The sequence below is a fragment of the Mus musculus genome, chromosome 8 (assembly GCF_000001635.26).
Source record: "Mus musculus strain C57BL/6J chromosome 8, GRCm38.p6 C57BL/6J".
Lineage (NCBI taxonomy): Eukaryota > Metazoa > Chordata > Mammalia > Rodentia > Muridae > Mus > Mus musculus.
In genome coordinates, this window is record NC_000074.6 from 77239259 (window position 1) to 77265720 (window position 26462).

The 26462-nt window shown below is 46.6% G+C and overlaps 2 protein-coding genes across 17 annotated transcripts in view; one reads left to right on the forward strand and one right to left on the reverse strand.

The window, feature by feature from the left end:
- The window catches only part of Nr3c2 (nuclear receptor subfamily 3, group C, member 2), a 346930-nt gene extending 341176 nt beyond the window's left edge, over positions 1-5754 (forward strand). For 4 of the 5 annotated variants that reach the window (XM_006530577.4, XM_006530575.4, XM_006530576.4 and 1 more), the window contains one exon: positions 3117-4752. In XM_006530577.4, the coding sequence (XP_006530640.1) occupies positions 3117-3272 (156 nt within the window). In that variant the 3' untranslated portion in view covers positions 3273-4752. Of the gene's footprint in view, positions 1-3116 lie in introns of all 5 variants that reach the window. The other variant, NM_001083906.2, reaches the window with a different exon arrangement.
- A 5353-nt stretch (positions 5755-11107) lies between these two features.
- Positions 11108-26462, reverse strand: part of Arhgap10 (Rho GTPase activating protein 10) — a 267634-nt gene continuing 252279 nt past the window's right edge. For 10 of the 12 annotated variants that reach the window (NR_156496.1, XM_017313016.2, XM_017313015.2 and 7 more), the window contains 3 exons: positions 19799-19951; positions 18068-18159; positions 11108-11749 (listed from right to left, as the gene is read on the reverse strand). Coding sequence is in view for 11 of the 12 variants with exons in the window: in XM_017313016.2 (XP_017168505.1) it covers positions 11661-11749; positions 18068-18159; positions 19799-19951 (334 nt within the window). In the remaining variant the exon portion in view is untranslated. The remainder of the gene's footprint in view (positions 11750-18067; positions 18160-19798; positions 19952-26462) is intronic. The other 2 variants (NM_001363418.1, NM_001363421.1) reach the window with 1 other exon arrangement.

A 26462-nucleotide genomic window follows, 5' to 3' on the forward strand; every position in this document is an offset into this window, starting at 1 on the left:
TCCAGCTCATTTCACTGTTGTACCATCCAGTTCCATTGCTTTTACTAAAGATAGGGCTCTCCTTGTCCGTAGGCTGAGAAGCACTGCCTCCTGAGTGTAGCCACCATACTGTTTTAATCCCTCACACATCACATGCTGACGGGCACGAAGGTTGATCCTGTCGGCCACTGTCAACAGCATCACAATAAGCATGGAGTTCTCTCTTTAATGTGCTGATTTTTACTTCCTGTAAGTTAACTGGATCATATAGTAAACTCCTTTTTCTTAAAAGAGTGGCCATGTTTATCTTCATAAGGTATGTGCTAATTTAAATTTCCCTTAATGGCACATGAATTTTCTGCTTTTTGTCAGCAGTTTTTCATGGTAGCCATTCTATGCTTGGTGAGCTGATTTCAGTGTGGAAGGGACTTGTACACCCCTGGTGGCTAATGAGTGTAAGTTATCTTTTTGTTTTGTTTTACCTTTTCATTTATTTGTTTTTCTATCTAATTTTTTTTGGCCACTTTTGGTTTTTTGTTTTTTTTTTTTTGAGATGTATCCATACAGACCACTCACAGCTTTTCTGTGCTATTCCATCAGTTTTGAGGGGTTTGTTTTTGTTTTGTTTTGTTTTGTTTTGTTTTTTTAAGTACTCTGGCTATTAAGCCTCAGTTAGGTGGATAACACATTAATATTGCCTCCATGTTATAGTCTGTTTCTTCATTCTGTAGAGTGTTTCTCTGTACTGATAATTTTCGTTTGAGGCAATCCTTACTCACCAGTGTTGGTATTTGCTTTTGTTTCTCTGCTTGAATTCCTAAAGAGAAAGTCTCTGTCTGCAGCCGTGTCCTGCACGCTTTCCTCCCGGCTGTCTTCTGTAGCTGCAGGGCTTTATATGTTCCATGTGGGCTTCTCATCCACTTTGAGTGGACTTTTGTTCATGGGAGAGATAGGATCAAGTTTCTATCCTCTGCCATGGATCTCCAGCCTTCCCAGCTGCATTTAGTAGAGCAAGGATTTTTTTCCATTGTATTTTTTAAAAACCTCTTATAAAAAATCAGTTATGGATGTACTTTGGGATCTCTGGTTTTTGGGTTTTTTGTTGTTTTCTTTTTTTTTTTTTTCTCCCTTTGGCTTAGATGGAATATTTTATTACAACTTCCTGCTGTTTGGCTGCTCTGGATCTTTAGTGCATTTTTGGAAACGCCTCTTCTGACATCTTCAGTCTGTGTCTTTACTTGCAAAGTGAGCTTCCTGTAGTCATTATCTTCTTGTTTTTAATCCATTCACCCAGCCTGCACCTTTTAGTTAGTCTGTTTTCATTCATTCTAGTTTGATGAATTACTGTCTTGAAAACGTTTAACCCTTTCCAGTTCCTGTTTTGTGGATTTGCCATTTCCGTGAGATTTGTACTTTGACAGTAGTAGTTTCTTGGTTTTACTTGCGGGGCAAGAGCTGGAACCAAGGAGAAGCATAAAGCCCCATCAAGGACAGAGGGAGCCATGGTGGGGAGGCGGTGGCAACAGAAACCACACTGGCATCTGCCTTCATTCCTGGCACTGAATAAAGTCCTCACCTGGGTGCCACATCCCTGGTCTCAAAGGTAAAGTCGTTCTTGAGGACAGTGCCATCCATTCCTGTGTCACAGCACCCAGGAAGAGACCTGGGTCACTTTGCTTAGCCAGGTTTAGGGCCTCAGATGATTCCATACAGTGGCTTATGACCATGAAAGCAGACTACATTCAGAGTAGACCTCATTTTAAGATGGCTGCTGCCTGTACCTGGCTAATGGTGAGTGGAGTAAATTCATTTTCCAAAGCAAAATCACTGGGAGGAATTTTGGTTAGTTACCACCAGGCCCATCAGAATAGTGAAGTTTGAGTTGTAGGGATTATCAGTATCATCCTAATAGTTTGCTGGGACAGTCCCCCACATGCACACAGTATAGAGAAGGGACTGCCTCTGCTCCAGTGAGGGTCCAGTGACGGAATATTCTCCTCCTCTTTCTGTGCTGTCCTCCCAGATCCCTGAACCTTTCAAAGCTTCATGTTCTCACGGATGCTTGGTCCTTTTGTGGGGAAGACAGCTAGCTAGTGCTGGGCGTCACTGTTGGGTCATTTTGAAGGCAGTTCTTCTGTTGACATATCTCTGACTTTGACCTTATGTTTAGTTTCACTTTGATCGTATTTATTTCCTAGTGATAAATGGATGACCCAAGCCTCAGGGAGTTTTGAGCAGTTGTGCCGTTGTATGTTTCATATGCTTTCTCCCAGCTTGTATTGTCCAATAATGCAGCATTTGCTAAGTTAACAAAGTGTTAGCAAACCTGAGTGCTCACCAAGCTCTCCGTCCCCTTCCAACTGAGCTGTGTGAGAGGATCTGCTGTGAAGTCCTGGAACCCACCTTTTGTCTGATCAGCTAGGATGCTGCCTCTCCACATGTTTCTTCACTCTACTTAAGTTCTTTAACAGATTAATGCTGTAATACATTGGTGTGTTTTCTTAACTTACCTAACTGGGAGTGGTTGTGGCCCAGAAAGGAGTATCCTGGGGTAGGAACAACACACTAGACAGATAACCTGTAACTCGAGGCTTTTATTTTTCAAAATCAGCCAGAACTGGAGTGTAGCTAGGGAGCCTCAGCCTTTCTTCAGCTCAGGGAAGAGCCCTGTGAAAGTGGTGGCTGCCTCAGACCCACTGGCCAGCCATGGAGACATCGTACCTCCAGCGAGACTACCTCTCTGTTTCTAACCCTCCAGGGTTTCTGCATGCGTGGTCCTGCTGCCTGCACACATACGTACTTATTCCAGACTCAACCAGTTCACAAGCTGGCAAATGAGACCTGGCTGAGGGGCCACTTACCTGGGCACTCTTAACTTTATTTCTGTCACATGTGCCTTGGATATCCGTTTCATGCTAGACAGTTGTAACCCTTGGCTGAATTTGTTTAGCATGAAGATACTAGATGACACATGACAAGAACGTACTTGTTTGTTCTCCCCAGATAATGTGATTAGACTGTGACACTAGACTATGACAATGCTCACTTCCTGAGCATCGAATCGGGTTAGGCTATGGAGGAGACGGGGAACTGGAGATGAGGCCCTGTGTCATACCCACTGTGTCTGTGTGTTGCAGTTGGTGAATGACCTGCTAGAATTCTGCTTCTATACCTTCCGAGAATCCCAGGCTCTGAAGGTGGAGTTTCCCGCCATGCTGGTGGAGATCATCAGCGACCAGCTGCCAAAGGTGGAATCCGGGAACGCCAAGCCCCTTTACTTTCACAGGAAGTGATGGAAGATGCCGGCCAGGAAGAACTTTGCCTTAAGTTTCCCCACGTTGTTCTACAACTACGAAGGACCCAAGAAATCACATTTTTAACATGTGACGGCGGATTGACAGTTGGTCGGCAGTTTCTCAAGTTTAAAATCCCATCGAGGGTGTGGAGTCGGGAAAGCCAGGAGACCTGGATCAGGCAAGCCTGAGCTGACTAAGGGACTCTTCCCTCTCCACTCCCAGTGCTTAGAAAACATGTTCCCGTTCCTCTGGATGAAAAGCCATATCTAGTCAATAACTCTGATTTTGATATTTTAACAGATGGAAGTTTTAACTATGCCATGTGGTTTCTGGTATCTCTCGCTTGTTTTCAAAGGGTTCAAAGGACTAGAGAACTTTTTAAAGCTTACCCTTGGTTTGCACATAAAATGTCTAGTCAATATGGGGCATTAATATTCTTTTGTTATTTAAAAACACACAAAAAGCATACACAAAAATACATACAGATTCCTGGTATGTAATAAACAGAACACGTGGCGTGGAACTGTGGCCTTCCAGGCACGTTTTTCTGCATCGCTGGCATACACACTCGTTAGTGTCCATTTATTATTTAATTAGAATGGATAAGATGTTAAATGCCTTGGTTTCGATTTCTAGTATCTATTGTGTTGGCTTTACAAATAATTTTTTGCAGTCTTTTGCTGTGCTGTACATTACTGTATGTATAAATCGTGAAGGACCTGAAATAAGGTGTAAGGAACTTTTGTAAATGAGACACAAAAAAAAATCTTTAATGGTTAATAGGATGAATGGGAAAGTATTTTTGAAAGAATTCTATTTTGCTGGAGACTATTTAAGTACTATCTTTGTCTAAACAAGGTAACTTTTTTTTGTAAGTGAGATGCCCTGCATGCGTACTGAACCGTTTACAGTGTATTTAAGAAAGGGAAAGCTGTGCCTTTTTTTAGCTTCATATCTAATTTACCATTTTACAGTCTCTGTTGTAAATAACCACACTTAAACCTCTTTGGTTGTCTCTAAGCCTTTCTACTTTTTCAGTACTATTTGTTTTGTTCTTGGTCTCCTGCGTGGGGTGTTCGTGAGACTCCAGCGCGTAGTTCTGGCTTCTGCTTCTTCCTGCTTCCATCCGGGATGCTGCTGCAGCATCTGCAGCTCCTGACAGGTGACAGGGCCCATTGGACCAAGGTCCTGAGAGTGCTGTCCTTCCCCCTTTGCTACAAGAAGCAGAACTTGCTCTTGGAAGGGGAGACTGGAAACATAGCTCAGAGAGCACAATTCTCCCATTCCAGAAAATCGGATTTTCTCCTCTGGGGGAAAAAAAAAATTCCATGCACCCTCCACATCTGTCAAAGATCAGAAGTCACCTCTGGCCTTGGACAGGGTCCTTCACTCCTGGAGCTGGTCACAGGAACAGCAGTCATGGCAGGAGGTACTGGGGCAATCCATCTAAGCATGAGTCGGTCAGAATGGAGACCCACAGATCACTAGAAGGTTTTTAGATTTTTTTAAAGGTAGGTTTTAAAAGTGAAAATTTTATACATAAACAGTTTTGGAGGAAAAAAACCACAAAAACACTATGAATCACATAAGCAAGACAGTGGCACTAAAATTTTAATTCATTAATCTGTCCAATACTGATGCAATTTATGGCTTTTTTCTTGCCCCAAATCACAGACATGTGTATCTCTGGGGAACTTCAGTATGATTGCACTAAATGATCTTTGAATAGAGGCCAAATTAATCTTTCAAACATGATGATGACTCTCATCAGTACTCAGTGATCATGAATTCCCAAAACCTAAAAGGTGAAGCAGAAGGCTGGGACAAAGCCCCCGTGGGGTCAGCAGTTTCCCACAGGGTTCACCACGCAGGCAACATTACCTTGTCTTTCAAAAGACGCCTGCCTTCTGCAAGGGGAGACCCAGGGACGCTGAACTCAGAGGGAGGGGGCTTTCTTACATCATTTGCAATCTGGAGGATTTAATTTATAGGTCTTTAAACACAGTCAGCTTACATGCACAGCAATATGAAAACCACACTTTGAAGGCCATGAACACACACAGCATGCAGACGAGATGTTTCTGGGGGAAAGGAGCTGAGTTAACTCTAAGAAACTGGAATTCCACCTTAGCCAGGATTGAAGTGGAGAAGGTCTGCATTAGCTTTTTGTATTAATGAAGTTACTGGCTCCTCATGTGTCTCCAGGTAACTCTGCTTAACTAAACAGCAAAGCCATATTCTCTAAAATTCACTGTTGAATGCCTGTCCCAGGCCAAACTGTCTGTCTGCTCTTATTTTTGTACCATATTGCTCTTAAAAAAATCTCGGTTTGGTACAATTCATAATTCACCAAAACTTCTTCATATAATTAAAAACACTAAATTAGTTTAAAATGAAGCAATTTATATCTTTATGCAAAAACATGTCTGTCTTTGCAAAGGACTGTAAGCAGATTACAATAAATCCTTTACTTTAATCACCTGTTGTCCTGGAACTGGTTCATTCGGATGCCTAGAGGATGCCTAGGGGGACACCGGGGACTTTCTGCCTTCCCACATTCTGATCCCGTGCATTTCTGCCTGCAGCCAACACTGGGACCTCCCAAGTTTTGTCTGAGGATAGAAAGATGTTTGCTGCCACATGGTCAACCTTGTCTTTGTCATCATGATGTTCAGTTCATTAAACTCTTCCATAACAGAGCTATACTGCTGGTTGTCGTGTAGCCGTGTGCGCCCATGGCAGCATGCCCCCATGAGTCTCCACACCCACAAGACTTTGAGACTAAATTAAGTGGACCACCATGCCAGCTGAATTCAGAGTTCTTCCTCTGCGTGCTCTTGCTTTCTCCTCCAGGTACCTGCAAACCCTGATGGCTACCCATTCTTTATGGTCCTGTTCCCCTGACTCTCATGAACATGGGCCCACAAAAATGCAATTACCAGTTCCTTTTAAAACAGGATACATTTCCTCCCAGATAAATTCAGGCAACATGTCATTTGATGCTGACTGGCTTTCAGAAAGAGACGCCTGTGCGGTAGATAAATTCAACGTTGCACAACAGATAAAATCTGGAACACATAGTGTGGCCACTGACCATAGCCCAGGGGAGGAGCTGTATTCTGTGTGTGCACCCATGTATACAATCACTTGAGCTGAACAAAACATCTGTAGGTGAAAACAAATCTGTATGTAAAACTTGAAGAAACCTGATCTGTTAAGGAGCAAAGCTTTTCCTAGTCTCCATTTTGAAACAAAAGCCATGTTGATGTGCAAGCCTATGCACAAACTCCTAGAAAAGCAGGCAAGCCTTCAGAACTAAGGAGACTTAATTGAGTTGAGTGCCTTTTAAGAATTTCACAAAGCAATTCTCAGGCCAAACAAATTTAAGTTCCCGTTATGAATCGCTAGGTGAGAGCTTCCAGGGCAGCTAGCTACTACTGACTGTCACACATTAAAAACGGAGCCATGCGTCACAGTTAGAGTAAGGGGCCTACTACTTGTGTATGCTGAGTGCCTCTACAGCAGAGAGGAGACATTTTCTCTCTCTCTCTCTCTCACACACACACAATAGCTTGCCTTTTGATAAGTAATGCAAGTGTTTGCAAATTAAGATGATTACAGGTGTGCCTGAGACTTTGAGCCCAAGCTACCTAGTTCTTAGAGCAGCTGCTTCACTGGAAATAGAATGTCCCAAACAGCATTAAGTAGAGGAGTATTAAGCTAGGACCCTGACACTTGGCACCAGCCAAATGAAACACATGGCAGAATTGTAGCAGGACAGACCAGTCCACCATTTCTTCAGTCTCTCTCCAGTCTGTGAACGGGCTCCAGGAGACTGCTGGTTAGGACAAGGCTTACCTGAGCTGGGCTGGACCATGCATCTGTGCTCAGCCTGCAGCTGTTGGTCCATGATAGCTTTGCTATCTAGGTGACCTGTCACCTCTCACCATCCTGCACAAGCTATGAGACATTATGGAAAGGGCTAATACTTCAGACTTGTTCCTGTCCCACTGACTGAGTTCCAGCTCAAGCCCACAGTCCAGCTGGGAGGACTGTTGAACATGATTGTGGGAGCAGGATCAAGGATGGTGGGGGTGGGGTTGGAGGTGAGAGGGGATGGAGTCACATGTTGAATCCCGGGAAATCGGACTCTGGAGACCAGCGTCAGGGTGCAGATCTGAGTTCATTGCCCAGTGAGTGCATAAGCTTAAATCCAGTGCTTGAGCCAATCCCAAGCCCCTAAATCCTCAGCCAATCACATCTCACCACATTGTCACCATTCTCCAAAGAAAACCCTGTCTGATGAGGTAACTCAGAAGGAGCAAAGGAGCATCATCACCTGTGAGGACTTCCATGAAGATGGGGGAAGAGGGCACCGCCCTGGCCTTGATTCCTTTTTGCTGTCTCACTGGTGTTCCGGGAGCCATCTTAGATCCAATGCCTCGTATGGCAGAGCAGGATTCTTGGAGCAGTTGTAGCAGCCTGTGGCGCCTCGCTCTTCATCCCACCTTTTCCTTCCCAAGGTTGCCTTGCCTTCCACATCCCCACACACGGCTCCAGTAAACGACTGTCACTAGAACGCTTAGTCATTCAGACACTGCAGAATGTGTGTCACTAAGACCGATGTCCAACTTTCATCCAGTTCAACCAATCCTATTTCTGTGGCTTTAAGGAGTGTTATTCATGCCCTCACAAGCCAGCCTCAGGTGGGTCTGGGCAAGCTGTTCCCACTGCACTCTGCAGCATCTTCACAGCAACTAACTCTCCAAGGAAGAGATCCAGGCACCAGTGTGTAGCCCTGAGCTGTCCGCTTCATCCCATACACATCCACTATCCAAGTTCAATATGCAGGTCTCCTGTCGGATGGTCAGCAGCTCAGCTTGTCTTTAGATAGATAGAAAAATTCAAGCATATTCTCCCAGCAGGTGGACTGAGACACTTTTAGCCAAACACTTGGCACTGGGAAAATGAGCTGCGTTGTCCAAATGTGGCAGCAGTAAATTACTGCTCAGAAAGCCAAGGAAAAGTAATTGACGGTCATGTGATATGACACTTGCTGGGGATGGAGAGGAAAGCTGTCTGAGGTTGCCCCTGCAGTAGCATCCTCAGACAGGAGTGCAAAAGCTGTGTGGCTGAAGAGTCACGAGGAGTAGACAAAGCCTGGCTCTGACTTAAGAGAGAAATCAAGGATGAGAGTGCATTGAGCATGAGGTGGGTGGGAAATGGGGTCAAGCTGGGACTGCAGAGGCAAAGAGACCTTGGGAAGGGTTAGAGGTCACAGTGATGGCTGAAGAGCAGAGGCCACCAATGGCTTTTGAAGATGAGATGGCAGTGAGGAGCATGCATATTAGTGCTGTCCCTGTTGACAGAGTTGATACGATCAACATTTAAAAGATTAAGCTCACAGGTTCCGAGGTCTCAGTCTGTGGCTGGCCAACTCTGGTTTGGAAGCCACTGAAACAGGGTGACATCACTGCAGAAGGCATGATGTAAAGCAAAGCTGCTTACTCCATGCCATCCAGGAAGCAAAGAGAGATGACAGGATCCTGTCCTTCAGTGCTCGCTTGGGCTGAGGAAGTGCCACTTGTCAAAGGGTCCTTCACTTTCCAGCAGTGCCCGCAGCTGGGGACCAACCTCTAATACAAGGGACCTTGACAGACCAGTAAGATCCAAACCATGTCAGTGGCTAAGAGCCGCAAGGCCCCAGAGACTACCTCCTCTCCATTCACTACAGTCTCACCTGCTGTGCACATTCACTGAGGTTCCCATTGATTTCACCCAAGCAAAAAAAAAAGACTCCTGCAGGGCCTCTGAACCAACTAAGGCTGAAGGTCTCATCCTAGTAATGTGGCTGGTGCTGGTGGGTGAGAGATGCAGCTGGTGTCAAGTCCTGAGTGAAGCACACATGCCAGAAGCATCCTGGAGATGTTCCCAGGATTAGCCACACCTATTTTGCAAACCCCCCCCCCCACCCCGACTGATCTCCGGGTGTAACTAAACACCCCTGCCCCTTTAACTGTGTACATTCCTGGCCCTGTCCAGGGCTAAGCTCTCTGCTCTGCCCTGTGGTGATGGCAAGTTGAGTCCAATGGCTCCTGGGCCATACTCTGTTAGAAACAGCCTTGACCTTCCTCGGCCACTCCCCTGCTTTCCTCTAGATAAACACAGGTCTGCCAGCTCTTGGGGCCATGGAAAACGAATTTATTCAGCAACACGTATCCCATGGCACACAGAAGACACTGACAACTAAAGTGCAAGCAATCCTAACCAAGGAACCAGCAGCCCGGTCACTGCCACCTTGCGCTCGGTCACACACTTCAACCTCATACTTTTTAGGAAGCCAGGGCAAAAGCATGGAGACAATGCTAAGGTACAGAGGAAGGCATGCAACACTCTGAGCAAGGGAAATCTTCCTCAAGCCAGCAAACAGATCATGAGTTGTGTCTAGTGTCCGCTTCAATCATACCAGTGAGAAGCAATGCATGGCCACAGTCTAGATGCTAAGCCACTAGACTTGCCTGGATACACACCTTCCCTACCAGCATTTCACTGAGTCACACCAGGAAATGACAGTTTAGAACACAGGGCACCTTCCTCCAGGGCCAGACTGGCCACTCAGGGCACAAGATAGCTGCTCCAATGCAGCCCTGGGTTCTTCCTTGGTCTCCACTCTTCCCCTGAGACCTATGGTTTGGTATTTTAACTTGCTGTAAAGAAATGGTCCTTACTTTTGCAGAATACATATTTCTAAAAAACACGTTCCTCTCATCCTCATGCAACTCCTGCTATTCAGCTTCCTGGGACTTTAACAAAACACCCAGGGATCAACTTGTGAAGATTATTTGACTCACAGTCCTGGAGGTGGCATTTCACCATGGGTGGGCTTCAGACCTGGGGCAGAACATGACAAGAAGCCTATGGTAGGATAAGCTGTTCACCAAACAACAGACGCAAAAGAGAAAAGAAGAAACCAGTGTCCGATAAACCCTCTGATAGGTACAACCCAATGACCCAAAACCTACAAGGGTCCCTTTTTAAACATTCAACCCTCTTCAAACAGTGACATAAGCTGGAGCAAGACCTTTAACACAGGGGTCTTGGGGGGGACATTCCATATGCAAACTTAGCAACTTCAAACTTGATGCCCTTACACAAGAGCCCCATGAGGTGACTCCATAGATGTTAACCAACAAAGCAGCAGGCTCCAGAGTCAGTCAGGGGAGGCAAGACAACATCCTTCTCTTGATAATTCCTTGGGAGAAACTTCAGACAGGGTCAGGAACCTTATATGGGTTAGATGTCAACACCCCAGTTCTCAGTGATACAGAACTCCCTTCATAGTCCAAAGGCTGCAAATACCGAGCTTTCTTCCCCATAAGACTGGGCCATGCCTGGGCCTGGAGTTTGCACTTCGAGCTGAGGAGACTGGGGAAGAGAGAGAATCTCATGTTGGCATGGCTGTCAGCCTACCCATCCCAAAGCCCAGCTTTATCAAGATGGGCAAAGGTAACGCTGAGCCTGGAAGACAAAGCCATACTCAGTGGTATGAGAGAGATCTGCCCAAAGAAGCCAGTCAGGAGGGCTGGTCATCAGCATAACTATAGCTCACCCATTCACTACCACAGACCAGTTCCCATCCCAAGGTCTCTTGTGGGAAAGGCCCCTGCTGCTTCACTCCAATGCTGGGATTTCATCTCAGAAAGGCCCACCGTCTTTCCTGCTGCAAATCACAAGGTTCTAAGGACTAACATCATGGTCTGCTGACCATGACTGTCAAACTGTGAAGCATCACTGCGGTGATTCACTCTCCATATTAGGCCGGACACACCAAATAGTAAATTACATTTTATTTCATTTACAGAGGGGCCTTGTGGCAACAAGGTGACAAAGGACAAACAGCACTCAGGTGAGCACCTGGAAAAGGCTGTTGAAGCACACAGGTGAGCTTGGTGCAGCTGCCGGTGGGCAGGCCCGGGGAGGGGGTGGGGAGGGGGAGGAGAGGCAGGTAGGAAGGAAGGCACAAGCTTGAAGAAGTTTCTCTCTGCTTCCCTCCAGGTTGGGACTTTCGAGAGTCACGCAGTCCCCCTGAAAACCCCACAGCGGGTGTGTGGACAGTGAGGTCTGCCCTCTCTCTGTTCCACAGGTGGGAGAATTAAACATCACAATCAATGCCCAGTCCTGCTAGATGAGAACTGACTCCAGCAACGCCAGTCACGCTCTGCTTCCGCCCACATCTGCACAGTCCTAGGTGGCTGTTCCATCCCCTCCCCACCCTGGAGTACCCATGGTGAACCGCAGATCCTAAGCGTGACCGTGGTGTTTGGGTGCCATTTCCAGGCTGCTGCTTGGGGTGCCACGATCAGTAGGACCCCCCACGGCCGGGAGCTACAGGAGCTTGACATAATTCTGTGGAATCAGCCCTCGCTTGCCGTTCAGGGTCCCTTCCAGCCATCCGGGTTCCCTTGAGGTCTGAACTGAAAAAGAAGAGACCACATTTACAAGCCTGTTCCCGGTGCTTACCCCTGACACTCACCATGCCACAGGGTTTCTGGTAGGCTTCATGGAGCAGTGACTTCTAGGGCACTAAACACCAAAGCTGCCACAAAGGTTCTGTCTAGTTCTGGCCCTCAAAAACCTCCTTATCTAGTACCTGTTTCCAATCTTGCCCCTTCTAGTTCACTGTGTAGTGAGTTGCTCAAAAAACTCTCTAGGAAACAGAGCAGAACACGCCTTTCCCACTTCAAGTTCAAACCAAGTTAATTGGCCCAGTGCATGGGGCCTCTCCTACCATTCCAGCAGCCCCTCCCTACACTATCAACCAGTGTACCTGAGTCCGCTGGAGGCCTCTGCGCATGCAGCACTTTACTTGCGACCTAGAATGCCCTTGCACTTCTTCACTGGGTAACTCTTCTGCTTCAGTCAGGACAATGGCTTCCTCTTGAGGGAGGCCTGCTTCAACCCATCAAGCACTACCGGAATCAGGCACACTGATCCCACTCCCACACTGGTTAGGGAGTTCCTGAAGGCAGGCCTGGGCCTTACCTACTACCTGAGCACACTATAGCTATCAATACATACTCGGCATAGTCGCATGACAAGGCCCAGACTGGACAGCAAAGGATCCGGGGCTCGAGCTAGCAAACTGGCATCTTGATATCAAATTCCAAAGCATTTAAGGCACCCTAGCTGAAACACAAATTATGGCCAGGGGTAGTAGCCACACACTGGGGATGGGGGATTGTGTTTATCTACAGAACAACCCAGAACCAGTTGTGAAATGCAGCTTGGGATCATAACCAAAAGGAATTATTTTATACTAGAAATACATACACCCCTGGTGAATCAGTGTTTCCTTCCGCGTGTGCCTAGCTTTCTGACTGCCAACTGTGCCTGAGCATTTCTTGACCCGCTCATGTTTGGAGTACACTGATGGTTCCTTCTGACTGTTCTTCTTACTGAGGCAACCATTTGTTTTCCCCGTTGCGAGAAGTTCTGTGAATTCTGCTCTCTATCACCATGCCTTCTGACAACTGTCTTCCACCTGCCAACAAGTTTTAAGGTTTCTACTTGGTTGCTCGCTAGGTCCTAAATATTGGACACTGCAACCATGCCTGGGCAGCACAGACTCACACTGCGGTTATCGGCTTTGCCCCCATAAAGACCAGTTGAGGGACCTCATGCTGCCTCCACATTCCATGAGCACCTAAGAGGCCAGGGGGAGACTACAACTCAAAGTGCAGAACATACATAAAAGAACTTGTGTTCCCTGGCACCTAGCCCAGTGTCTCACACATAATCACTTGTACAATAAATGATTTAAGGTGTGCTTTCATGGTGACCCAGCAGGCAACTGGATTTCTTCATCCCCACAGTGACCTTGACCCTGACCTTGTTACTAAGAGCCCTATTCTTAAAGGTTCTATCCATACATTGTAGTGGCCATGGTAACCAATGTATGGAGAAAGGACTGGACCAATTGCAAAGCCATGCCCCAGGATGTGACCCCTGCAGGATACGGTGTCTTGGGAGAGCATAAACTCAGGCTGAAGCCTTACAGCTCACTGAGGCTCATCTCTGATGCCTTCAGAGATATCTGTTCATTTTCTTATGCCTTTCCCATCTCAGGGCAGGGCCAGCGTTGTCAGGGCCCACACTGCAGCTGCTCGGGCAGACAGAAAGAGCTGGCCGAAGGCAGCTGTACTTCCATTTTGGAGGCAGGAGACACAGTGGCTCTATCTCCTGTCACTCACTATGGGCAATCTTCTATATGGAAGTTTCTTGGTGACCTTGAGCTTCCTATCTAAGGATCTGCCTGTTTCCTATAATGGGATCGTCCATTTGTCCTGTCGGTGCTGGCCTATTTCACTTAGGAGATCCTCAGGTCCAGTCACAACCACTGCTCAGTTGTTCTGGAGATGGCTTGCTTACACGCCTATCTAAGTTCACACCACATTTTGTCAGTCCACTTACTGCTGATGGGCATGTGGTTGCTTCCATCTTTGGGCTATTTTTGAGTACTGCTGCTGCTGCTGCTGCTGCTATAATCAATGTGGGAATACAGAGACTAGAACCCCTGCCTCCCCTCCTCTGAGTGTACGCTCAGACCAGACTGCTGGGTCTCACATGACTTCATTACTTACTTTCTGAGTAGCCACAGTATTATCCTCTAGAGCTATCCCATCCCTTTTCCTAGGGCCCCCGTTCTCTACAGTCTCACCAACGATTAGTTCCCCCTTGCTCCCTTCTCCAGTGCTGGAATGGTGTGAAGTGCTCCCCTCTCTAGCACTGGAATGGTGTGAAGTGCTCCCCTCTCCAGCACTGGAATGGTGTGAAGTGCTCCCCTCTCCAGCGCTGGAATGGTGTGAAGTGCTATATCCCATGCTTTTGCTGTCCAACTCTTTACCATCTAGCCACAGCAGTGACCATGGAACCAGTAACATTTCTGCAAAGCTGCAAGCACAGCAGAATCAAGTGTTGGGCCTCTGCTTTCTACAGAGTGTAAACTCTCCATCCATGACAAATGGCCTTGGCACAAGAGAACACAGAGAGCTCGGTTTCAGCTCTGAAAGTGCAACACAGGCCCCATGCAAAATGTGTCTTGAGGATTTCATTCCGTCTCCTTCCCAACTCTTAATGAAAACACCTTGGTCCCACAAGTCTATATGTCAACTTGCTTATTTCTGAGATAGCCAGCATCACACACACTGCATGTGCTCATGTAGTGCACATGACTAGACACTAGACACTAGACAGCCTTCTGAGATTCCTACGATCAGAATACATCTGGAAGGCCCTGATGGGTGGTGATATCCCCATACCATCAACTTCCCAGAGGATGCCAAAAAGCATCTCAAGAATTATTCTACTCGAACCCTTTAGTGTTCAATCCCTAGAGGATTTTAAGAATTAATCTGGTCCATAGATGTTGCAACAAACAGTAGCAATATTGGCACTACACATGGAAACCAACCAATACATCGGACCACATGGGGACTTTGGCCTCCTGAAAACCCTGTGTGCATGAGTCCTATGTCCTGTGAGCAGACACAGACACAGAAGAGCCCACACTTCATACCTGACTAGCAGATCCACCAACAGAATGTATTTCTGGGATTCCTAAGCCTCAGAGAAAGGGGGCAGATTTCCTCCAGCTTTCAGAGAACAGACCTTGTGGTAGTGCATGGCAGCAGCCCCCAGACCTATAGAACCACATCCTTAGCCAAGAACTGGAATTCGTAGCCCAAGTCCATGGTCTGATAGTACGAAGAGAAAGAGCAGGCTGGAGATGGCTCAGTGGTTAAGAGCACTGACTACTCTACCAGAGGTCCTGAGTTCAATTCCCAGCAACCACATGGTGCCTCACAACCATCTGTAATGGGATCTGATACCTTCTTCTGGTGTTCATAAAGACAGCTACAGTGTACTCACATACATAAAATAAATAATAATTCTTTTTTAAAAAGAAGGAAGGGGGAAGGGAAGGGGAAAGGGGAAAGGGGAAAGTGTACCCCTGGCACACTAACGTACTAAAGGTCCCTTTCCCTTCCATTCGCTTGTCTGAGATTCCTGTTTGTGATTATTCTAAAACCCTAACTAGGAACAGTGAAGGCCTGGGGTCATTTCAGGCCACTGACTGCCATAAACTGGTTTGTCCTTGCCTACATTATAAGAATGAATTACACTGTAGGATGCCTGTTCTTGCTAGAAGATTCCAAGCTATTGCATGAGCGCAAGAAAACAGCCTTGGGTCTCAGGGATGTTAAGTGTCGGTGGTCTACAGCAAAAGTGTTCCTTGGAGACACGCCTGCAGACTGAGCTGTAAATAGTGGCTCCCTGGAGCATTGCCTGGCTCCACAGGCCCTACGACCTGCCAACTATTTCATTTCATGTTGGCTGTCAGAAGGGAAGACCCCATTTGAGGAAGGGCTCTAGTAACATTCTGACTAATATCTGCTTTTCACAAGATGGGAGATAAACTCTGCACTGAAGATAAAAGTGTGTAGAGTAAGGAAAGAATGCACCCTGCATTGACACTCCAATTTACTGTGCTCTTTAAGGCCTGTCCCTAGGGAGTAGCAGTCTGAAAACTTCCCACTGAACTCATGGGCGTCACAATGAGAGACTTGGGGAGGCACCTGTAAGACGCAGGGCTCACAGATGAGGCATCCACACCCTGGCGAGAGAGAGAATCAGCACACCAAGCAGGAGGTTTTGGAATACACAGTCTTGGGGAAGGGACTGAGGAACTATTGAGAAGCCCTGGGTGTTCCAGCCAACATGCTAGACAGCTGGCCACCCACACTACAGTGCATCATGCTCAAGGGATATATAACCTGGCTATATGCAACCATATCTGCAGCATACCGTGAGGAGCATGTCTCTCAAGTGGCAACAGTAATCAAAGCTCAGGCTTCAGAAGTCCTCTATATCTCGCTAATACATCCTTTGCAGACTAGGATGAAAAACCTGATGCACAGAGCACTTACAGCTTCCAGAGAAAGTCAAAGGGCAAGGCACTATAAACCTGTGCACGAGTCTCTGTGTGTGTGTGTGTGTGTGTCTGTCTGTCTACCTATGTATGAGTATACACATACTTTATGACTCTTTAAAGGATGATTCCTAAAAGTCATCAAAGGACTTTGGCAGTGGAGAACTTGGGCCTCCTGGGTTGGCTATTGGCTATCTTCTGGCCTTTCTTTTGCCTTTTATCCAGAGTTGGTTTAGGGAGACACAGGCGTCATGCATGGCTATGTGCCCATGTATACCCAGTATGGTTCTCATTGACCTAAGTCCTCCCAGTGACAACTGGAGAGTGAACATTTGACCCAGTTTTGACCAAAGGCATGTAAAGGCAGTTAAACTCAGAAGTAAGTTCTAGAAAAGTTTTCTCATAAAAGAAATACAGAGGAGACATCTCCTTTGCTAGAGTTATATGTAGCCTGGAACTGGGGCCACTTCTCACTGACAAGGACACCAGTGAAAGACTCGAGTCACCAGCTGAGAAAATTTACCAAACATGGTAACACTTTGGTCTTGATAACATTTAAAGCAACCTGAACACCCACTTACGGTCTTACTGTGTAACCACTGTGGGATGGGCTTAGCCAGCTGCATCTACAGTCTAGGGCTTCCTTACGAATCATCGATGGAGGTAGCTGTCTCAGACAGTACAATGCAAGGAATCACACATGTAAGTCACACAATATAAGAATTCATTACAATTTCAGTGCTATAATGTCCCTCCCAACATGTGCTGTTCCAACACACGACAAGGTGGCTGTGTGACCACAGCCTTCTGATACAACTGTATGTGCATATGTCATGGTGATATGTTGGAAAATCTTGCTTCCACTCCAACACCAAAATTTCTCCGCAAAGCCCAATCTTGTGTGAGGGTTGCTGCTGCTGTTTTGTGTGATCTTATCTGGCTCTAGGAGCACACACCGCATACAGAGTCTATCTGAAATGAAACAATTTGCTTGCTATATAACAACCCTCAGCAAATCCTGTGCGCCTGACTACCACATGCACTGTGGCGATATGTTCCACAGAAGCCAAAAGTTCTGGCTAATCAGCCATTCCATTCCAGCATCCAAGGTTTCCCTGCTTCCTAGGAACTCTTTTGGGGAGCTCCACCCACACTCAACATCACCGTTTCCACAGCAACCCATGAATTTCATAATGAGTGTGACTAGGGAGGGAAGACATCAAGAGCAAGAGAGGAAAATATATTCACTGAACCAGAGGAGAAATTTGTGAAATATTAAAACAGGCATAGCTCCTAAATGTCTGTGTATGAATATTAAACATTCAACTATAATCCACACCCTTATTTAAAATGCAAACTCTATAAAGATTCGCACACTGTTCCAGTTGGCAGAAAACTGCAAAGCACAGGGATGGTGCCAGAGAGGGAAGTCAGAGCATTCTGAATTCTACACTTTGCTGATAACATGAAGCATTTAAGAGCTTGGTGAGGGATGATGGAAGTCAAGGAGAACCAAGGACATATATCAGAAGGATGCACATCAGAAGCACTGTCTTCAAGTGCTACCGGCTCGGTGCCACCATCAGAAATGACCCGAATGAAGCCCTACATGAAGGGATGGGGACAGCCAAGAAGAAAGAAGAAACACTGTTTCCACCAACACATAGCTCCTGGAGTTCAGCTCTACAGACGAGTAAGCCATCTATACAAGCTGGTGTCAAAACTGGGCCACAGCCAGTGGCTGGCACTCTATGTGCAGGCAAGACATGATGTCCCCCAACACAGAGCTCGTGACAGTACTTACCATCCTCAAAAATGGCTCCTATTTCAAATGACAATTCCGAGCTGTGTTCTGCTTCACACGGGTACACTGCCCGAGCCTTTCGATTGATAACGCTGCAGAGAGAACACAGAAGGCTCGAAGTAAGCGCTAAATGACAGAAGCTTCACAGACTCCTCCCCATTTCCCAGTCTCATTTACATGCGGACAGTGGGGCAACACCTTCTGAAGAGAAAATGGCGGACATGAACATCAGGCCCTCCCAGAACTTGGCTTTCAAGGAAATGATGGGTTTCTGAAGCAAACTTTTCCTTAGGGAGCCTTCCTGGGGAGGCTGCCCCTTCACCAGATTTCCCTCACTGCCAGGTGGGCTGTCCTTTCCCACTGCTCAGCATTGTGGGATACACAAGGCATGTTTACTTGTGAGCACTTGAGCTGTTGTGCATTTGCAAAGGGAGGGGAGGGAGTTTCCCAGGGAGCCCACATATGACACCTGCAGTTCCACGGCACTCTGGAAGGACCAGCCATGCCTTCTCTGTCTTTAGACCTTTCTGCGCCCCTGAAAGGCACACAAGGCCCAGCTTCTCCTAAATAGTAAGAACATGTTCCGAGCCCTCCCGAGAGAGGCGCAACAATAGGGAATGATAGAAGCTGTACTGGCTGGTTTCCTGTGTCAACTTGACACAAGCTGGAGTTATCACAGAGAAAGGAGCCTCCCTTGAGGAAACGCCTCCATGAGATCTAGCTATAAGGCATTTTCTCAATTAGTGATCAAGGAGGGAGGGCCTAGCCCATGGTGGACTAGTAGTCTTGGGTTCTATAAGAAAACAAGCTGAGCAAGCTAAGGGAAGCAAGGCAGTAAGCAGCATTCCTCCATGGCTTCTGTGTCCACTCCTTTGTCTAAGTTCCTGCCCTGTGTGAGTTCCTGTCCTGACTTCCTTTGGTGATGAACAGCAGTGTGGAAGTGTAGGCTGAATAAACCCTTTCCTCCCCCAGCTTGCTTCTTGGTTATGATATGTGTGCAGGAATAGAAACCCTCACTAAGACAGAAGCCATACTCGGCTAGATCTGAGCCAAGGAAGAAAGAAAGATCACATCTTCCTGAAGACAAGGAAGTCCCTGATGGTAAGGAAAATGTCAGCCAAGGCCCAGGGTGACTGACTTGCTTCTCTGTCTTCAACAAACTGGTCATAAGATGTCTATGGACGTGACCATGGCCAGCATCTACTCCGCCTCCCTTTTCAGTGGAAAATGAGCTTTACCTTTGCATATAAAAAGTTCTTCCAAAGTAGCTAATTTCATAAATGGATAAGGATCAGAAAGGGAGAGTAGATTCCCACCAGGCTCTTCCACTACAAATTGTTCTCAAGGACCTCCACTGTCCACATCTACAGACTCAACCAGCCACCGATTCAAAGTATTAAAAACAAGTCATCTGGATGGTGCAGTGTACTCAGACATCCTTCTCATGACTTTCCTGAACAATACAGTACAGCAAAGGTTTACACAGCATCTACATTATTAGGTATTAAAATGTACCTAGATGCTTTCAAATATACCGAAGGAGGAGTGTAGGGCATCTATAAAACCAAGGCCAACAATACCCAGGAGTACTTGCTTCTGAGATGAGGCACAGCCCTGATATAAACTTGGCTGTCACTACCAAGGGATCCAGGGCAAGCATTTCCTAAGAGGGATGTCACAGCCCTTGCGTGTGCCACCACCTCGTTCCACATCACCTCCCTAAGCACGCACCACTCAGGCAGCTTGTCTACAATGGAGGCAGCAGGAGAGAGGGGGAACGGTGACATTCTGGGTGAAGGAGGTGTTCCAGCTGGGTTGGAGCTTGGTGTGGTTGGAGACTGCATATTTAGCCACTGCACCATGGATGGCCGGGTCTGGCTTGGCCTAAGGATACATTTAAAAGACAGGATTAATACCATGAACACTCATAACAACAATTACACAATGGTCCAAGGCCAGGTGGTCAGAACACCAACTCCCATGCTTCTTCAATCCACTGGTGTAGAGTTCTCTGTACCTTCCCAGGACTACACCCTGAGCCACTTCAAAAACAGCTTCATCTCAAACTAGAGACACTTTACTGAACTTCTCCATGTTTGTGGAGCAGTTGACCCTGTCTAAACTACTACCATTACCAGGCTTTGGCTGGTTTTTGTCAACTTTTCCTCACCATCTTCCTGCTTTGAGTTCCTGCCCTGACTTCCCTTCCATGCTGGGCTACATCTGAAAGATGAGGTAAAACCCTTGCTTCCCAAGGTTGCCTTATTGTTGTGGTGTTTTATCATAGCAATAGAAACCTACCAGAAGCAATCAGTTCACTAGCTAGAAAAGCTAATCCCGGGCTGGTGAGATGGCTCAGCGGGTACGAGCACTGATTACTCTTCCGGAGGTTCTGAGTTCAAATCCCAGCACCCACATGGTGGCTCACGACCACCCATAAAGAGATCTGACATCCTCTTCTGTTGAGTCTGAAGACAGCAACAGTGTGCTTAATAATAATAATAATAATAATAATAATAATAATAAATAAATCTTTAAAAAAAAAGCTAATCTCCCCAAATAGTGCCATGGTTTCTCAGAAGCAGGTGAGCCTTGGCTGAGAACAGGGTTAGATTGGATGAACAAATGGATGGATCAAAGCTGCAAATACCATAAACTGAGACTGACCGAATCTACCATATTTAGGAGCACAGAGTACACACCATGACATCACACTGCTGCTGCACAGCTTTGAGTGAGAACAGCATCACCTATGAGCAACCCAAGAGAAAACTCAGAACTTGTTTCTATGGGATCCATATTGAGTTCACAGTCTCCTTAGTGTGAGGGGCAGCCGCCTTTACCCATTTCTCCTCCTCAGAGAGAAAGTCACACAAGCTTAAACACTGAGCACGTGACCTGCGGCCGACAGAGACCAGCACATAGTACTTCAAGGCCGAAAGGTATTTACGTGTGGGAATTCAGAAAACTTTGCTACAGACAATCAAGATTCCTGCAGAAAGAACAAAAGACTGGAGTCTAAAGGACATGTCAATGAACTACAAATAATTTTCCTTAGAAGATTGGGTCATTCCTTAGAATTTAAAGTGTAAAAAAATGGTTCCGTGGTTAAGAGGCTTAGCTGTTCCTCCAGGGGACCTTAATACAATTCCCAGTACCTGCAAAGTGGCTCACAGTTGTCTGTCACTCATGTCCCAAGGAGCCGATGCTCCTCTCTAGCTTCCCTAGGCACACATGCAGTACACAGATACACGAGCAGGCCAAACACCCATACATATAAGAAACAAAAATAAACAAAATCTCAAAAAATATTAAGAGGTGAGTGAACGCTCGGAGCTTTGGAAGGGCTCATCCCAGAGTTTGCCTTTAACTGCTATGATGAACACCACTGATAGAAAGCAGCTTGGGGCGGGAAGGGTTTGTTACCAAGGTCCATCAGGGCAGGAACTCAAGCTGCTCACGACTTGCTTGCCACAGCTAACTCCCCTTGCTTTTTTATACAGCCCAGGACCACTTGCCCAGTGGTAGCACAGCACGCAGTAGGCTAGTCCCTCTCACATCAACTGCTAACCAGCATACAGAAAGTACATTTACCTCTATCTTCTTGTTTTCCTCATGATGCTGGGTTGAAACCTTGCACTTGCTCAGGAAGTACTGGGTCACTAACCACCTCTTTCACACACACACACACACACACACACACACACACACACACACACACACACAGAGAGAGAGAGAGAGAGAGAGAGACAGAGAGAGAGAGAGAGAGACAGACAGACAGACAGACAGACAGACACAGAGCCCCTTTAACTCGGCTGTTTCCACCACACACATGTTCACCTTGACAGTCCTCTTCATCATCATCACTGCCCTCAGCTCAAACCTGCTTCGGTGAGCAGCTTTCCTCCACATTCTGAGCACGGTGCTCATTTCCCTTCAACCTAGCTTCCAGGCTGCCCCTTTGTCAACTCTTCCCCCTTCACCAGGAGAAGGGCCCTCTCTGCTCTATGCCACACTGCTAACATGGTCACCCAGCTCTTTGTCCCAGGCGTGAGTCACGCCAGAGCGCAGCTGTCTGGTAGCCACCTCCTTCCTGGTTGGGCTATGCTCTGCTCCTCATAACTCTCCTTTCCTGCCAGGTAGAATCCCAGGGATACAAAGCCCAGCCCCAGCATCTGTGCAGCCCAGGAAAAGCTATAACCCAAGTGGACTTCAGACACCACATGCAAGACACGCTCCACAATTGCCCTGATAGGTACTTAATAACTGTTTCACTAAAAATAGTATTCTTAAAAGAACTTATTTACAAAACTTCTATCTGGACACTTGGAAAGTCCAAACACCTGCTTCACTCTGAGCCAAAAAACATAAATCTTAGTGACCTGGACCACCTAACTACAAAATACACTAAATTCTTTACAAGAAAATGAATCTCTAATGGTGTCTTACTAATCAGGAAGGGAGAAGGGTGGACAGTAAGGCTCTCGCAGAGGATTTAAGGCCACAGACAGCCCAACAGTTGCTATTTAATCTCATGGCAATTATTCAAGGTGCCTGGAGATCGTGGTAGTGGTGGCTGAAGATGAGACACTGTGCCACACCCCTCACATCTGCCTAGACATAGGGAGCAAATGGATTAAAGGATGGCTGGCCATCCATCACTGGACGGGGAGGACGGCTTCAGTGAAGACAAACAGCATGGCTGTGAGAACGGGCCCTGTAAAGATGAAGGCCATAACTCACATAGCTATTATCTACATAACCCCACATCTGTAGCTTTGTATTTTCCTTTTGTCTCTGTGTTTGTGAAAGAGAAAGTAGCCCTTCCATTTTAGAAAGTGACAGAACTACTGGAAGAACAGATACGGAAGGTACAAGCCTGTCCCTTAGGACTGTTTGTTGCAGCTTGTCCCAAATCTGGAACTCACTGAGTGATTTCTCTTCAGGGTCAGTTTCTCAAGGCTGCTGTTTTCTGTCTTCCTGTATTTGCTCAATATCACTGAGCGATGCTATCGCACACTAGTTCGTTTACCAAGAGAGCCTTTCAATTTGAGCCAGTGCACTCTTACTTAAATTTCTGTATGTGTGTTCTTGGCTTATTCCAGGCCCACAGCACACACGCACACTGCATCAGCTGCTGTTCTATTGCTGTGAAGAGACACCATGACTGAGGCGAATTACAAAAGGAAGCATTTAATCGAGGGCTTACTGAAAGTTTCACAGGGTGAGTCATGATCACGATGGCAGGAAGCATGGCAACAGGCAGGTATAAAGCTGGAGCAGAAGCTAAGCGCTCATGATCTGCAAACTGGAGCCCCACACAGAGAAGGAGACTGGACCTGGTGTGGGCTTTTGAAACCTCAAATCCACCCTTCAGGGACACACCTCCTGCAACAAGGCCATACCTCCTAGCCCTTCCCAAACAGCTCTTCCTCCTAAACTGTTCACACATATGCAGGCCGCTCTCATTTAAACTTCCACAGGCTCAGATTTTTGTGGGTTGTTAGGCTCATAAATAACTGCAAAACGCAAGTCTGGAAACAGTGTCCAGGAAAGAGCTTGAGGCTCTTGGAGAATAGGAAACGTTGATGAGAGGAGATCTGCATGGCAGAAGAGAAGCTGCAAAGCTATCCGCTCAGAAAGAGTGAAGTAAGGCATTAAACAGGCAAATAAAACCACTCCACTCCACAAGTTCACAAACAGGACTCCAGGCACGGCCCATGGTACAATTCACCTTCATCGGCTAGCTTTTTAAAGAACCACCCTCCTAAAACCACAGATATTGTAATCATTATGTAACCACCCAGATTTTAGTTAATTACTTATTGTAATATGCCTTACAATTTTAATACTTAATTCTTTCAAATGCCCTACCTACTTTCCCTCCAAAATAGTGGAGAAAAGAAAATCTCCCAGGAGAATTCCTGTTATTCCCACCCCTTTCTTTAAACCATCTTGAAGGGGGAGGGAAAAGTAAACCGTGGGGCTGTTGGAGAAACAGAAGAAGGGAGACAGGGTGAGAGAAAGTACTGACAGGAAACAAAGCTGGAGTACATCTTATATATTGTGGGAACTGTCATAATAAAACTTTGTTTTGTGCAGTTAACACACTCTGAGGGAGAGCTACCAGGTTCTCTGGGATGGCAGGCACAGCAGTGTCCCACCTGGGTCCCGAGTCTCCCATGTACCTAATGGAACCATCTCTGCTCTCATCTAGTGCAGTTCTGCCCATGTATCTGGTGGGAAATCCTTCTCCCTGGGCCTCTTTATGCCTCTGCACAGCCAATCATCTGGACACCTTGGTTCTGGACTAGGTTTTTGGGAATATTTGTAGGGAAAATGGGCTTGGAGACAGCAGAGACTGCAACTCTCTGGAGCAAAGAGCCGGTTTCATCCATCAAATAAGACTCCTGTTTCTTGAGGACCCGGAGTCCTCTCCAATACTTCACAGCTATTGCCTGGTCCCTGCTCTACCCCTGCAGACATGGAACAAGAAGTACTAATGTTCTAACTGTCAGGGGCTCTGGGCTGGGACTCCTGTATCTTCTGCCAGGATCCACGCACCTACCTGGCAGGCTAATTCAACCGCATGCAAACACAACAAAACTTTAGACCCTCCATGATTCTTAGCCATATTATCATGGGGAAACTCTAGAAATGGCCACCCTCACCAGGAACTCTAGGATTGGCCACCCTCACTGGGAACTCTAGGAATGGCCATCCCAGTCACCTTTGTGTAGTTCATGGTTCACATGAGAACCTGGCTAAGAGTCTCTGGGTTAAATAATGAAAAGGATTGGTGACGTGAGAGTAATTGAGCATCAGATGAATGTTCTATCTCTATCAAATGAAAAGTCCTGTCAACTTTAAATCTGGAAACTCTGCTGCCCTCTTCCCACTCCTATAGCTAATTCTTGCCTCCTATGCTGGGCAAGGCCAGACCACTCACCCTAGGGATTGGTCTATTACATCAGGTACCTAAGTCCCACAAGTTTCTTGAAAGCAACATTGTGGTTTCACCACATTTACCAAAACGGGGAAAATTATAGAGAAGGACTTTGCAGTTGACACACTTCCTGCAGCTTTTCCTATGGAGGAAGAGAGAGTAAATACCATCACCCTCCGATGAAGGGAACGGTTCCCTTCTCACGGAAAGAGACGAGGAGAAACAAGGGTTTCACTAAAAGACACATGGAGATCTCAAACTCAGGAGTGTATTCCTGAGAACACACATTGTGAATGTCTATGTCACCATCCCTGGGGCAACCAACGTTGCTATGAGTAGGTTGGACATGGTGGTGGAGTCAGGGAAAGGCAGGAAGAGATCACACACACACACACAGACACACACAGAGAGAGAGAGAGTCAGAGTCTTGTATAGGGAGAATAAATATTCTTGCTTTAGAGAAACAGGTGTGCACATCAGGCAAAGATCCTAGAGATTTTCCCAGTGGCAAATAACACACAAAATGGTGCTAGCTATCATATCAGTATGTCTACTTCCAGAGTTGAATTCTGTAACGTGAAACAAACTGGCACTGTAGGCCCAACTGACCTCATCACTGGAGGCTGTACCTCCAGCATGCTAACAGGTTCTCATATCAGAGGAGCACAAGCATTCCCAAATGGCGAGAAGGGGCTGCAGCCTTTACAGTTGAAATGGTCCCCAGAAAACGCCACAGAATTTCTTCAGCAGAGCAGATGGGTCAGCTTTGAGCACTGCTGGCAACGGAAGGCCAGTTCCAGGATGGGGGACAAAAACAACTTAAAACTCACAGCAGAGAAACGGTGTCACAAAAATTATTAGAAGCGACTACGCCCTGTAGTCTCAGATGCTTACTACACGTCATTAGAATCAAACTCAAAGTCTACTCGGGAGTGCGTGGTTCTCACCACCTCACTTGCAAGGCCTCTAAGTAGAAGCTTACACATGAGTGCAATAATCTCTCGTAGTATGGGAAATAGACAGTCCAAGTCCTGAACAGCTGTCCCATCCAAGTGTTTGAAAATGTTAATAGAAATAATGTAGATGTGTAGATTATGAGAAATGTCTGTAAAATAAATGCCAGTCATTCCTTAGTGTTCGGGGGTGGGGGTGGGGCTCTACAGTAAGTAAACTATTTCACTCCAAATGAGCTCCCAGCAAGGACAAGAGATGAGGTTGCCAGAATCCATGGCGTAGGTAGGAGTATTTTTTGCATCTGTTAGGAAGAGTCCAAAACAGACCCCGTCCACTCATTACTTATGGCCAAAGAAGAACCCATCAGGGGCTGCCCTGGAGACACCACTGAGAATGTAACACTGCCTGTTCTCCAGAAACGGTCAGGCAGGGCTGGGGTTAGGGTGGCCATGACTGGTGCCATGGAGCAATCTGCCCAGGTCTATCACAGGGACA